This window comes from Melanotaenia boesemani, chromosome 13 (assembly GCF_017639745.1).
Source record: "Melanotaenia boesemani isolate fMelBoe1 chromosome 13, fMelBoe1.pri, whole genome shotgun sequence".
NCBI lineage: Eukaryota > Metazoa > Chordata > Actinopteri > Atheriniformes > Melanotaeniidae > Melanotaenia > Melanotaenia boesemani.
The window spans coordinates 17,546,543-17,562,480 of record NC_055694.1 but is presented as its reverse complement, the minus strand read 5'-3'; the positions used below and the strand labels follow the sequence as shown (position 1 = coordinate 17,562,480).

At 39.4% G+C, this 15,938-nt stretch overlaps 1 protein-coding gene across 3 annotated transcripts in view; it reads right to left on the bottom strand.

Moving 5' to 3' along the window:
* The window catches only part of slc16a4 (solute carrier family 16 member 4), a 33,546-nt gene continuing 17,608 nt past the window's right edge, over window positions 1-15,938 (bottom strand). For all 3 annotated transcript variants that reach the window (XM_042004742.1, XM_042004744.1, XM_042004743.1), the window contains 4 exons: window positions 15,286-15,936; window positions 7,830-8,041; window positions 5,668-5,761; window positions 1-3,450 (listed from right to left, as the gene is read on the bottom strand). In XM_042004742.1, the coding sequence (XP_041860676.1) occupies window positions 3,242-3,450; window positions 5,668-5,761; window positions 7,830-8,041; window positions 15,286-15,936 (1,166 nt within the window). In that variant the 3' untranslated portion in view covers window positions 1-3,241. The remainder of the gene's footprint in view (window positions 3,451-5,667; window positions 5,762-7,829; window positions 8,042-15,285; window positions 15,937-15,938) is intronic.

Sequence of the window (15,938 nt, the reverse complement as noted above, 5' to 3'; positions counted from 1 at the left end):
GATGCAGTATGTGGAAAGCTTAGAGTTGTATGATAGAGAAATATTGTAACAGGCCTTTATTACATAAATGCAAATGTATGCTTGAGCTACTGAGTTCTGTGTCAATAAAAGAATGTTTAATTTGTTGTACAGCACGTGCATTTTTTCATGGTCTTGATGCTTCTGAGTTGCCTGAATCACACATTCACAGAGTAAGTCACATATCAGTTTATTGCAGCTGACCTGTGCACTGTTACAAAGCTTCAAAATGAAGTCTACGGTCTGGGAACAGGTTATCTATGATTGATTAGACATATTTTTAAAAGTCAGTCTGTCACAAATCCAGGAACCAGAACATTTACCAAACATGGCTTCCCCCAGTAATGCAACTGCTGCAACAAAAAACACAAGATCAAATGCCATCAAAAAGCACCCAGTTCTTCATCAGTGGTGTTTGAGCCATCACTGAAAGGACATTAAAATTATTCTGACATTCTGCATAGCTATTTAACATATCTAGGTGACTAAAAAGTAAAACGATACATAACCAAATTTACTTTAAAGCATCAAATACTTAACATAAAAGAGTTCTTATGGTACAAAAGCTTCAGTGAACCTAAATCACAAAAGCATATTGGTAGTGAATGCACCTCGTGAGCCAAAAGAGCTTTTGTGCATGACTGTTGTTATAGAAACGTTACAAAGAGCCTTGGGCATTATTGTGTAAGCGAGTTGAGGGGGAATAATGTGGTACTAATTGAGGCAGCATTCTTTGAATAGGAGCGTTCTTCTGCCATAAGAGGGCAGCATGGCAAAACACATCACTAGATTGTAGTCTGTCCTAAAAAAAGACCAGGAAAATATTGAATAGCAGGTGATCCAAGTGGCTTTTTCTCTCCATGCTTTTTTCTTTTTCCTCACCAAGTTGAAAGGTAGGTTTCTAATGTGATCTTTGGCTGATATAACAGGAAAGTTAGTAAAGGATACATCTCTTATAAGGCAAACAGTGGTGAAAAAACAAGGAAACCATTGAAAACACACAAAATCATACAATATAAAAAAAGATTCAACAACCAATAGCCTACCAAGTACAAACATTGTAATGCTGTGAGTTTGCATTGCCATTAGTTGGCTGCCTGTAGGCACTGTAAAGTCAGGGGCAACATTTTGAAAGTTGGGGTAACAACACACCATCAACATGGTTGGTCAGAGTTTAACTTATGTACAATGCTAACAAAATAATCACATGATAGCACAGAAAACCCTGTTGTTCAGTAGAGCTCATCAGCTCTGTTACCAATCAGACGACAATGAGTAAAGAACAGAAAACACTCAAACAGGTTTCCTCTCATAGGAGCTGGTTTATATGCAAGTCTTAAAATATATGTGTGCAGGGGGGTTGGTGCACTTGCATAGAACAGCCCAGGGGCAGCATTGAGTCAGGCATGGCAATTTTCTCACCACAGGCATGCCTGGGTTAAAAAGCACGATAGCAAAACATTTAAGTGTTATTTTGCTTGGTGAGTTTAAAAAAAATGAGACAGGTAGTTGGTGGTTGCAACACTGAACATGCAACAGTTGAGGTTATGATTTAAAAAAAAGAAATTACTTCTATGCAGGAGCAGCCACTGTAAACAGGTTCAATCGTCATGAAGTGTGAGGAAAGAAGATGCAGTGTCAGCTGAATCTGCAGACTAAAACTGCTGGAATTGTCACTTAGCACTTACAGAGACTTAAATCTGAGACCAAGAAAGCAGATGAACTCTGCTGAGAAGGTGCAAGTGGACAAGTAAAGAACCTGAGGGTTTCAAGGACGTCAACAATCATTTACAGAAGTGAAAAATTGAAGCATCAAACATCTTAGTTGATGTGTGAATACACAGCATTGTTACATAAGTAGTGACAGTTGTGCCAGTCAAAGCAGGTCAGTTCATTGGAGGAGTAAAATCTGTTAAAGTGTCAGGTGCTGCTGCTGACCTATATATGCTCAAAGCAGTTTAAATGTCAGTTTGAAAATAAGGGATGAATGCAGGAATGTCAGCAGCTGAAATACATGTGCAAAGGCTTCATTAGGGTTACCTCATGTGAAAGCATTAAGCAAAATACGTGAAAGTTTTAAAAAGAGCTTCGATTTCCACAGAACGTCCAACTACCCTTGAATATCTCATTTCCATAAGTCACCCATTATGCCTTTTGGGCTCTAAAAAGCAAAAAACCTCAAATATTCTTCCAGAAAAGTTGACAAGTTTTTCATCAACAAGTAAAAATGGTGGCATTCACACAAAAGTTAAAGAGGCACAGAAAAATATTTGACCACTGATAAATAAATCAGCAGATAGTTTAGAAAGAAAAAGAGTTAAAACGCTAAAAAATATTCTAAAAACCTTAACTAAACGTCTGGTAAACAGAAGGGTGAGGCTGGATTAACGGTGTGCTGACATATTTGAAATTGTTGCCAAAAAAAGAGCATTCAGATTATTACTATTAAAGATGGAAATACCAGCATATCAGCGTGCGTTGCTGAAAGTTAAATGCTAGCACATGCTTACAATATATGAAAGCTTACATTACCTGTTAAACTACACAAGCTGTTGTGCTTTTTTGGCTTCATATACAAGATTAGACATTGTATCATTGAAGAAGGCTGCAATATGGTTGCTCAGTATTTTGACTACCTGACAGTGAAACGTCAGAAAAAGTCATGCAGCATAAACACAACTTGGCTCCAAGTGCATATCGGTGAGTACAGGTTTACAGATACAGGTAATGGCCTCCCAAGACGTTGGCCATAGCATAGCTTCTTGTGGATATGTGCTCCGATTGTTGTCAACATAGAAAAGTTGGTGGAAGACAAGATTTCTTTTAGATCAACTGCAACACTTAACTCCCAACATAACATTGTGTGGCTAAAACCCCCGCTGAACAGTCAGTGCAGTTCTGTTGTTGCAATGGGAGACTATTTATTTTTCTTTTAATAAATTATGCACGTGATAACTGACTTCAGCTTTGATGCTTGTATTGCTCATAAGAAGACGAGGGGACTATGTATTGTAAAGCACAAGAATTTTGGCTTTATAAAAAGTCTGCATAATTACACGTTCAGACTATCATGTGTTCTCATCGTGTAACTGTAACTCCAGCGCCACACTCCTGCTGAAATTTATAATCAAGGTCCCAAATTTAAGCTGGAGTCCAGGGTCCAAGGTATGCAGGCCTGTGGTCTTGAGCATGTTGGTTCAAGATTCTTCCCTGGATTTCATTCCTACACAGCGCCGTTCTGCAGGTGGTCAGGGGTGAAGCACCCATTGGTCTTACAGCTGCTTTCTGTGCTCTTTGTCTGGGACAGTTTCTTCCGGGCCCTCCAGCGCTGAGCCAGCGGCTCCAGGAACAGGGAGAGGGAAGAGAGTAGATAGCAGAGGCCGGCCAGGTAGAAAGAACAGTCATAAGTCTGAGTGTAATCGTACAGGAACCCTACAAAACAAAAACAACAACACTTTGTCTGAATGAGCATGTTTAACAATAATTACGTATCATGGTGGAGCAAGCTGAGGAAACCATACAAAAGTGCTGATGCTGGACTCTGGTTGGACTTTCATACTATTTAAGCATGATCATATATCTTTAAGACAGTGTCAAATCTATTCGTCAATATTTTTGGTGATTTAGAACAACATTATGTACATAAAGCCTATGAAAAACAGGCAATTAAGGTCTTTGTTTTTGGATCAGTTCCTAAATGCTTGAGTTTGAACTACGCTCAACATCCACTCTCCCAACATTTTAAAAACATGCTTTTGCTATTAAATTTCAGTATTTTTGTGTCACTAAATATTTATAAATTTCTTTTAGAACTATTGTCACCCCTAGACAAAATAAAAGCCTTTTGAATGCTTGAATTAAGCATAAATTAAGCAAAAAAATTGTCCTTCTTAGAGAAAAATTGAAATGTTCTCTGGTATGGTTATTGGGACGCTTGACAAATGTCTGCCAGCAAAAACTTTGGCAACTGCACATCTGAGCTGCTGGATGTGTGGGTCACTGTCCATCTGACAGATGTATACCTTCACCCCACACCTAGTTTGCTGGCACTTGGTAACAGATTTAGCCCTATAAGTCTTTGGTAATTTTCTGATTACATTATATCTCTGATATAGTCCAGGCTTCCAGTGCAGCAGCCCAACGGCATGATAAAACCTCAACTGCAAGTCATGTGCTATTTGCTTCAGGAGCTTCATTTTACCACCAATAAATAGATTGGTGCACTTTTCCTTCAGAGAAACTGTTAAAAAAATGAATTTTAAGAAGAAATTACTTTTTTTTATTAAACATGTATGTCAAAATCATGAACAAACATTTAATCCAATCTGATAAACCAAACCAACCAGTCATTGATTTGCAGGCTGAAACAATAATTAGTACAGGACACTGACTGGTTTAAACTCCTGTGTTTGGATGTTTTGGAATCAATTCTCTCATGATTGCAATCTTGTAGATTTCATACAAGAATCCAGCTTTTTGTGAAGTTAACAGTGACGTTTTTCGTGCAAATGAGTAATTGAGAGGAGCTTAAAATCGTCACAGAGAGCTGAGCATTTAATTAAACATCAGAAATACTTTCACACTGTGCACCCTGAAGAAAGGCCCACTGTCACCAAACATCTGTTTTTCACTTGAACAGAAATGACAGTAAACCGAACTACAAGTTGTTTCTTTTCCACCCCAAACAGGGTCATTAGTCATGTTCCAACCCTTACAATCCACAATTTCCTCTGAGGGGACTGCTTAACACAGTGGGCAGAGACCAAATCAGCAGATTCAAGCTGCCCCCCCTCCTGCTTTAACTGGGGACAAATGTTACCAATTATGACTTGAGGAGTTATGAGTTATTTTCCTAGAAGTACCTTGGATATTCAAGTAGAAGAAGTGTGACTGAAAGCAGGACATGGTGTGCAAGTCCTGAATGCATTACTAGAATAGCTGTCAGGCAGATGACTTACATTATTTTTATTTTCTTAGCTGACCTGGGGAAGACATAATTAATTAGACAGACTCCAATATGATGTAAAACAAAAAAGGAAGTGCTGTAATTAAAAAAGAAACAATATTTTCATTAGAAACAGCTCTCTGAGACTGGTGAAGGCAAGCAGCTGTCAGTTAAATATGTCAAAACTATCATGAATGCAGTACTGTTATTCTACAGGTTTGTTTGAACTTGCTTTCTGTCAGGAAGACATTTGATCCAGTACCTTCTGCGTGGATTTTTCTTAAAGAAAACCTGAATTTCCAGTAAGCACTGAGGCCAGCACTAACTATAAGTTGTCCCTCTCCTGTACGTTTTAGTTTTCACGCTTGACAGTGGCTGCACACACACTGACAGGCTGTTACACACTTTATGGCACTACAGGGAATTCAGGGCACAGTGAAAATATGTTCTCAAACACAGCTCAAGAAATATGTTCATAAAGGAGCCTGTCAAGTGTCTCCCCCCACAATCACCCCCTGTCTGAAGGAATTATGAACCAACGCACACACAGAAAAGTTCTCAAACTGTAACAAATCACTTTAAAAACAAAATGGCATGGCTATCATCAAATACACATGCAGTACATATGAATGTGTTTCTGTACATTTAAAAAAAAAAGTGGCTCGTGTGAGTCTTGAATGTTTTCCAAGAAATGACTAACTCACCTGCCAAAGGGGGCCCTGTGAGGCAACCCAAGCCAACAAAGAACATGGAGAAGCCCATGGAGTTATTGAGTTTCTCTGAGCCAACAAGATCAACCTGCAGAGCAGAAACACACATTCATCCTGAAACTCTTCACATGCTAAGCCTTGCAACAGACATCATCTTTCTTATCTACAATGATTTGCATGCATTCTTGCACTGCACAAATCAAACTGATACACAGATGCATAAATGTTTAACAGCTGAGAGAAAGCTTGCAAAGCAACAAAAATAGTTGAGGCTTATTCTAATGAACCACCTGTTAAAAGCGTTGACATCATTTTAAACTGTTTCTAAAACATGTGAGATGTAAAGTAGCAGAAAGTACAGGCTAAATGCTAAATGATGCAACTGAGGAATTTTTTTTTCATGTTTTTAAAATGTTGGGAGAGAGGATGTTGAGCAGAGTGCAAACTCGGTAAGCATTTAGGAACTGATGAGATGGACAGCTGCTCTTGTTTTGAAAGGAAAAAGTTATCCCTTTCCTACCCAACAGTTTAGAGCCTCTTTTTCCATTTTCCATATTTTAAATCACAAATACAGCTCACATAGTGCGACTAAGGCAAAGATTCCACAGGAAAAATAAAACTATTACAACATTGAAATTTCCTTTTGGCATAAATAAAATATTTTTTATTTCATTTTATAAACAAGATAAACAGCAGTTACAAAGAAGAGATATTTGCATTTTTTCAAGTCCATCAGCAGCTCCTCTTCTACTTTAGTGCGCATAAAATTTTATACAACTAGTATAAATGTTTTAACTATTTGTCCTTTTCTGTAAAATTAGTGACAGAGGTCAGAAGGGGAGTTTTATCTTCACTCCTGTAACCGTTTCATCTCATGACCCTTTTCTTTAAATAAAGAAAAGAAAGAAAATTAAATCACACTGTCATTAAGGTCATTTCATGCCTTCATGTCAGGCCCAGAGGCTTGTCCTGGCCTTTGAAACCACACCACTGACAAATGAAATGAATCCACATCTATTTTTCTGTTTTCAGGAGTGATACGACCTAAAGATACAGAATACCCAATGACTCAATGCGTTATCTCACCCTTAACAGCAGTTGGGAAACATCAATTGTCTACTTCGATGATAAGTTTCCTTAACTGTGCATGACAAGATGATGTCATAACATCAGCTCACCTTCACATGGAAGAGCAATCCCCCCACACAAGTGCAACTATTATGAATTCTTCGATACCGTGATACCTGGTACTGAGTCTGATACTGGGAGGAGCAGTAAGGTAACGGAAATACTGAATGACACTATAATGGGAGTAATGCAGGTGTGAATATGAGAAAGTCAAAGTACACTGGTAGTTTCTAAAGATGCTACAGATACTGCAGCATTCAACTATCCTCTTACTCTCTGCCCTGCCCTGCAGTGTAACATGATAGAAAAAATAAAAAATAAAACCAATGCCTTGCTTAAAATATTCCTTATAAATATGGATGGCACATATTATAGTTTGTTATTTCCTTAAAATTTAGATAAAAGTTCCTTGGAAAGTATGGGAAGGAGATAACATATTTTGAGTGATAGGCATTTAATGTTTTCCACCACCACTTTGATCCATATGAAAATATCACAGCAACTTCTGCATGATTTTTCTTGAAATTTTGCAAAGACACTCATGCTCACCAGATAAAGTTTTTTTAAAAAAAATCCTTTCTTTCTCTCTATGACCACAAGCAGGTCAGATTATCTACTTATCCTATGAGATATTTCAGTATTTATTAGAGAGACTGCCATCTAATTCAGTTTATATATTCATGTTGTCTCAGGACTAATCTAATCACTTTGTTGATATCTTTAAGCTTTTTATTTAATTTCAACAGAAAAAAAGAGGTTTTAGACCTATTTGGGTAATGTACTGTTCACTCACAGGAGAACTCATCAACATTTGATCAGACGTCCACTTACAGAACAGTACTGTTGTTTACCCTCTAAGTATCAAAGTGCACTTTTAATTTCACAGGCTTTTCTCTGAATTGAGTTAAATGTTGGTCATATATTTTGGTATCTCTAAATTAAAGTTTTCCAACAGTACAGAACTAGTGATCGATGTAAATTTGCTTTAAGAAAGAACAATGCATATGCTGTGACGGGTTAATCCTTACTAGAACAGGAAGCAAAAGAGCCATGTAGCCGCCACAGAAGATGGCAAAGAAGACAGCGTAGAGCATCAACAACATGTAGGAGGTCGCCAGTGGGGAGAGCAGGTTGACCAAGCCACAGAGGATCAGGTAGGCTTTGTGGTAATGATATTTATGGAACAGGTTCCTGTCTGTCACCCAGCCTGAGGCCAACTGGGCGATGGTCTCCGTGATACCTGTAACAGAGGCAAGGATGGAAATATGAGAGGATGAGAAACTTGGACAAAGTTATTCCGAACTTAAATGGGAAGGAAAAAAAAGGATAAATTAATAACGAATTGTTTAATTTAATGTTATCTGAGATAGAAATTTTAAGATAAAACAGAGCAGAATGGGAGTTACAGTGATTTCATAACACCATTTAATCATGGATGTGTATGACAAATCAATGCATACCATTTTTTTGAGGGATAAAATAAATAAAATGCTCAATTTAATTTAAAATGTCTTCAATTATTTCAAAGCTTTATGTTTCAGACTTAAAAAGAAGTTACAGACCAGTCAAAGCGATGCAAGGGTGAGTAGATTCACTACTGATTGAAAAAATAATGAGAAACCAAAACTACCGCAACACAAATAGGCAAATAAAAACACGAAAAACAGAACAAAATGGCACTTACACATACATGTTGTTTTTATTTTATTTGCCGGTTAATTGTTTTGTTTGTGGTGACCACAGCATTAAATAATTGAATTTATTTAATAACGATTGATTATTTCAATAGTTGTCCCAATCAAAACTGTTAGACATTTATCTCATGATTATTTGAAAAATAAGAAACACACTGACTTTTACCAATGTAGCTGGCTTCCATGTAAACCAACATGAAGCAGGAAAAGCTCAGTCCTTGTTTATTTTTCCTCTATTTTCATGAAACTCTTCTACAATTATCAGATTACTATTAAAAACTGACACACTGTTTTTCCTTCTGAGTGCGCTGCAGTGAGTTTTGTGAGCTCTTATCATTGGACACTGCATCATCATCATCATCATCATTATCATCATCAGTTAAAATGTAAAATAGTTCAGTAAAAGTGCCTGAAAACTAATGAGTTTGCAATATTGTGTTGAAATAATCCTGTTGAGACTTGTGCACAAAGTTGCACATGCTGATGATAGCCATGCCTGATTAAGCTTTGCAGTGACGCTCGGTTACAGAGAAAGCAATGACTGTGGAAGTCAGCTACATTTGTGATAATATTAAAAGCTGCAAAAACCTTAAAGCTTTCAATGAATTATATAGTTAATTTTATGCATTATACATAGTCAGAAGGGTGTTAGAGCATGTGCCTTTGCATGTGCATATGAAAGTGTGTGTGCAAGTGTGGAGTTAGAGGGTTGGGCAAAGACAGAATGTGAGGAAAATTATGCTCAGAGCTGCACAGTCATTAAATGTAGAATTGCTTTTGTTCTTTAACATGAAAATGAAATGTAACTGTTAACAGCTATTATCACACTAAGCAAGCTACTCATTTTGCATGTGATCTTGTTTAATTGATTGTTGCCTCTGCCTGGGTATGATGACTGGGCATATATGGAGTGCTCTCTGCGGAGGTCAACTGGAACGCGATTCCATGCAGAAACTGCAGTGGTGTATTGACTGTCGCAGAAATAGCTACAAGCAGGCAACGCTTAGCCACTGATCAATGAAACAAACTGGTTCTGTGCAGATCACAGTAACCCATCCTTTGCAGACTCTGCAGCACAACTTCACAGGCTGCTTACTCTAACACTGAGCTTGAAACCACACTAGACCCTGCTGAATATAAGTACTATAGTACACTATTTATTATAAACATAACTTAACAAGTAGACAAGAGGTTTTGTCAGTACACAAAGTTTTCATTACTTAAGCCAGGTATCACCAACTCTGGTCCTCGAGGGCGGATGTCCTGCAGGTATTGGATGTGTCCCTGCAGCAACACGTCTGATTCAAATGATTGGGTCATTGACAGACTTGTGCAGAACTTGTTGGACATCAATTTTATTTGAATCAGGTGTGTTGCAGTAGGGAAACACCCAATACCTGCAGGACATCGGCCCTCAAGGACTAGAATTGGTGATACCTGCTTTAAGCTCTAAAAGTATTCTAGATTAAAAAAAATGAAGCACCTCATCAACGAACACCCCTGCTCGGCTTACCTAATAGAACCTAAAATCTTCATTGAGGTTAGAAAGATGACATTAGGCAGCTGTGTAATGTTTATATGTCCTCTTTTACTGACCCCAGACACATCCTGGAGTGTCCCCTGCTTGCATACAGACAAGTTGTGAGTTTGTTTGTGTGTTTTAGCCCCAGCAGGTTGGTTCAGCCCTGCAGCTGTTCCTGTTCAAAGTCAGTACAAAGCTGTTTAAATTTGGCCTCTCCAAGTAGCAGCACCTCAAGCCAAGTCCATCATGTACATTGGTTCTGTCCATTTCTCTCCACTGTGCTATCTGGTAAAGAGCTTTATGAGGCAGTTGACTGACTGATCCAACTTAGGTCTATCCTCACAACCAATTATAGACCAATATTGCTACAATACAATATTTATAATTTGTCATTTTTTTCCGGCCATTAACAAGCTCAAAGGGGCGGTAAGAGATGGAGACATGCTAATCAATTTACTATAAAAACAAGGCATTTTGGCACAAATTTAAAGAAAAGCATCCTAATAGATATACTGACTTTCCAAGCTTCTTTGAAGCCACTTCTAGCTGATACTTTCCTCTTCTGCAAAGTATCAGCCACTGCAAACAAAACTGGGAGCCCCTCTTGTCAACACGCCAACAACTTTACTCAGTTAGCTGTTGCTTAGCAATTCCGGTTAGCTCAAATATTGGTGGTGGAGGGTTGAGGAGCACACTGACCCGGATGATAGTGGCCTCTCTTTCCCTCTGCCAAGTTGATGACAACACTGTGTCAGAAAAAGGGGAACAGCAGGACAGAACAAACATGTCTAAGTCAAAAGAATCTGCCAGCCTTGCTGAGCACTGGCACGAAGCTCATCAGATTAAAGACACAGAGCTTCAGGGAAAATTCAGACAACTCTATCTTCTGGATTTCCGTTACAGATACACAAAGCGGCAGGTTTCCCAGCCTTTAGTTAGTTAATTTGAGCATTTCTTGTGTCATTTTATACATTAGTGTTATATAACCCTAATTTTGGTTCAATCCACGTGTGTGTTTCTCTTGCAGGTCTTGCAAGTATTCTTGAGACTTCTTTCTGTTTTAAAGTTTTTTCTTGTTTCTGGTGATCCCAAAAATTTAGTTTAAGCTTACATCCAAGTACAGTACTTCACAATTTTTCCTCAAAGCTCAAATATGATACATCACATCAAGAGCAAAATAAAACTCTACTTGAATATAATCAATATTTACACTGAAGATATTCAGATGCAAGTGGCAGTTTCACTAGAATGAACATATCGCTCAAGTCCTAAAATCAGGAATAGCAAAAAAGTTAATAAAATTATTCTTATAGAAATAGCTGTTCCCTAAAGGTAATACTCCATCTGTCCGCTAAAGACCGATTAGCAAAAGACACATTTTATAACAGAAGCATGTAAATGCACAAACACATTTTAAATATTTACAAAAGCCGACCAAGCCCTAACAGAATTACAAATACTGTTCATGCGTGTGGTCAAAATGTTAATGCCGTTTTGTGGTCATATGAAGGGGCCTCATCAATGGCATACTGCTGAACTCACCCGCCCTGGCCAGTGGACCAAAGTTCAGCTTTTATGTAAGCACATTCATTACATAAGACTGCAGAGTCTGAGCAGCTCACAAATAATTAATGCCTAGAAGTTGACTGAGCACTTCTTTGCATCACTTCTAAGATCCAGTCTGAAAGAAACCTCATAATACCTCTCCACAGTCACTCAGAAAACCACTGCAAGTTGCACTCAAAAACATTTGTGCAACTGTCCACTGACTTAAGTGTGTTTGTCTTATTTTTCATGATGACATTTAATAAAACCCAGAAATTCAGGCGTTCTTAGACGTTATTATGGAAATAATTCATAACATCTAACCAGTGCAATTCTCACAGACTTAAGATCAGAACATAACTTGAACATGTCTTAATTATTACTGAGTGGTTTAACTTCAAACCTGCTGTTGACAACTTGTTTCTGAAAAAGAGGCTGATATACCAGGATTTTTTTTAATCAGTGGAAAAATATCTAATGGTCTATGCCTATGAGTAGTTAAATAATGTGAATCTCTATTTTTGGTATCGAGCATGAGCCCCTGCAGCTACAGTTAAATGTTTCCAGTAGCTGTTGATTAATCTTGTTCATTACCTTGAAGGAATTTTCACCATTTCCCACAGAACAGCTTATTCTCTGAGATGTTGGAGGATTTCCTCTCATGAACGTCTTGCTTCAGGAACATTTCTGTTAGTTTTTTTTTTTTTTTTAACCTGTCCTGTCCATCATCATAACAAGCAAAATGATAATCTGGTTGCTGTATCGTGCTGAACAAAGGGGAGGCCTATGGGTAAGGCTCCTCTTGATAATCTGATTCATTTATTTATTTATTTACTTTGAATCACGGAATCTATGTAATCTTGCTGGACCTGACCGGAGAAGACAGAAAAAGATGGAAAATAGCAAAAAGATGCAAAGGGGAAAGAAAGGAGAGAAAAACATCACAAACAGAAGACCAGAGAATGGCGAGCCCCAAATCCGGCCCTCACCGCCATCCCCAGCCACCCCCCATCACCTCCCACCTAGATGCGGCCAACCGGGCATACCCCAAGATCAGAAGCCCCTCATCAGCGCAGCTGCCCCAATTTCCGGCCCCCAGGGCAACCACCTCCCCTACCCGCCCCCGGCGGCGCCCCGGAGAAGAGGGGTGTGAGGTGTCCCCATTGTCCTCCTCCTCCTACCCGCTCATGACTGTTTGTGGTGAGTGTGTTTTTTGCAAGTAAAACTGGGGGGCAGTGACCATATTGTACTAGGAGCAAGGTCATGTTAGTAGTCCCACCCTCCATGCACCACATGACACGCCCCCCCAGAAGTTGTTTGTGTGTTGTGTTGGTGTTTTGTTTTGTTGGTGTAAGTTAAACCGAGAGGCGAGTTGCCACAGGGTGCAGCTAAGGAAGCCACTTGAGTCCCACTCAGCCCTCCTTCAAACTCCTACACCCCTACTGCCCTCGGGCCATACCCTGGGTCCCAGGGCGGCAACCAGACACCAGGGCATGCACCAACCCACACCATGGCAGCGCATCCGAGCAGGCCTAGACCCCCGGCACATACGGACCCCACCACCTCGGAGGGAGAGGGACCACCCCCAGGCACCAGAGCCCAGAACCCCCGCCCAGTCCGCCCCGGAATTTTATGGAAACGTGGAATCCTCCGTGTTGGCTAACAGCCCGGCGTTTTATCCCTAATCTGAACTCTGGTGTTATTTTGAGTGGTCAATATTAGCGGTCAAAAATGGACATCAGCCGGTTTTTTATTTAGAGAAGAGAGACAACTCCTCAGTTGTGGTCGCTGCCGATGGGCAGCAAGACTCTGGCCAGCAAGACTCTGGCCAACACACGAAACAGGTAAACCACAAATAATTTAAACCCTGTATGTCTTAAAATTAAATGAACATTAGGCAGATCATTCGTGACAGTACTTGATACTTCGAAGGTTAAGCTAGCTGTTCTAAACCGTTAGCCCTGCCCTTTTCTGTTCTACACATTTGCATTAAATTCGGTGGTGAAGTCTGCGTATTTCGCTGGTTTACCCACTGCTGTGAGTGTGTGTGTGTACACGTGTTTGTGTTGTAGTAGATGGAAGCGGCTTTCCCATTAGTGTTGGATGTTTGGTTTCTAGATGTTGCTTTAGTTTAAATTTAGATAAATAAAGAACAGCTTTGTTATAAATTTATTTACTAATGTTTTTGTTTACCTCCAGGTCACTGGCTGGTCAGTAGTTAAAGAGTTTTAAAGAGTGTTTTACATTTTATGTTGCTCACAATACATTTATATTTGGATTACAAAACCAGTCTTTCATGGTCTCACCTTTGTGTGGGTGTATACTTTATGTATTAATGAGGTTGGTGGTTCTTGTATGTGTGTGTTGCTCCAGGACAGGGATGTTCGAGACTGGGAGGAAAAATCAGCGTATACTAATTGTTTAAACTAGGCTATACTACTGAAAAAGTAGTAATGGTAAAGATGGAAAACAGCAAGTGAAGGAAGGAAAGAAGGGAAATGATGGAAAGAAAACAAGTGAAGCCTGTAGGGAAAGAAGGAAGAAACAGATGAGATGATAGAGAGGTACAGTAAATACTAAAACATGATCTTTATTCTGAAAATTGCAAGTGACTGAAAACAGTTCATGTTCATCCTTTTGTTGCAGAAGATGTGCTCTAAAGGGCAGGTTGTGGAGATAAACAGCAGATGTCTGGAAAAGTAAGTTTACCTCTGATTTTAGAGATCTTGTTTACATTGTCACGTTTAAGATTGAAAATAAATACATATCGAAGCACATATTACAGTATTTGGCTTTAAACAAGGTGACACAATGCTCAACAAAGCTTAAATAAAAAGCGGATTTTACTGTGTTGGTTCTTTACGAGGGTGTGGGCTCAGCCCCTAATGTTCCCACGTCCAGGAAACGCCCCTGGTGAATCCTCATTTCGCTGTCTCTTGGCCTTAGATGAGGTGGAGGGGGTTGACGTGTTGTTTGGTTTTCCCATGACGATTCTGTCATAACAACGATCTATAAAATCTGTCAGGCTGGCCAAATCCTCCCCGCTGTGCTCCAGAGGTTACCTTTTAAAGACACTATTTTCCTACTTTAAAGAATATTTTGATTAGGCTGGCACAAAATACAAATGAATGAAAGCATAAATGTTTGGGCGCGCATAGTCTGAATCTGCCGTCCCCCCGGAACTACGTCGCCTACAGCATTAGCGTCACTTACCTGCCACCAGCGTCACCTACCTACCTGAGTCATGTGAACCCTGTAAGAGCTGTTAGTTTAAGATCAGGATTCTGACTTGGCCAGAAGACTTTTGTCTTCCCTTAACTATTCATTGGTGGATATAGATGTGTGTTGTGCTTAGGGTTGTTCTGTTTCTGTACTATCCACCTTCTCTCAAGATTAGGTTTAAACCAAATCCTTTAGATTAATCAACTTTTACCAATCACTTATTTCTAATATTGGATCATTTTCTTAAGTAAATAGAGGAGTTTCTTCCTGCCTATGTTTGGACACTTTTAAATCATAAAGATTTAACACTGAAATGTGAGAAAATCTGAGAAATGCTGGTAGTGTCTTACTTTAGACTGTTTCCATTCATCAAGCCAAACTAATCTGAGTAATCTTCAGTTATGCAAAATAAATTCAAATGAAAAACATTATCAATCCTGAAGTGAAACCACATTATATCTAATATGTCAGGAGTATCAAACTTAATAATTAGAAGCTCACCTGCAACAGAGATGATAAAAGAAGCATCCATGGCATCAATGCCCAGGGTTCTCGCTCTGGCAGACAGGTGGAAATATGGAATGAAGTAGGCTAGCTGACTGAAGACCAAGGACCAAGTGTAGATGCAAAAGAATGGGTTCTTCAGCAAGGAAAAATCCAGTACTTTGGTTTCTGTGACAGTCACTTCAGTATGCATGCTGGCATGTGAGGAAAATCCAACAATGGTGGACCCATTCATGCTGCCATTGAGCTCTGTTGGGCTGTCTGGAGTTGTGGGTTTACAGAGACCCATGTCATGGTGGAGCTCATGGCCGTTCACACCATTAAGGAACAGTTTGGTTTGTTCAGGGTTCACTGACTGGTCCTCAGGTTCCTGAGTACATTTGTCCCCCACCTTTTCAACTTCTCTACGAGCTGAAGGAGAGGATGGGAAAGAGTCTGATTTGGAGACACCATTGGATAAGTGAGCAGAGCCACTCAAGCAACTCTTAGTGTATTCCTTCTCTGCGGAGCTCTTGAGTGAAATAGCGGGGCTCTTTTGGATGGGTAAAGAGGTAGGGTTTGAAACAGGCGGCCTCACTTTGATGGGTCGCAGAAGCATCCCAGAAGCCACGAGATTCAGCATGAGACCACCAAGAATCAGCATTGCCCCT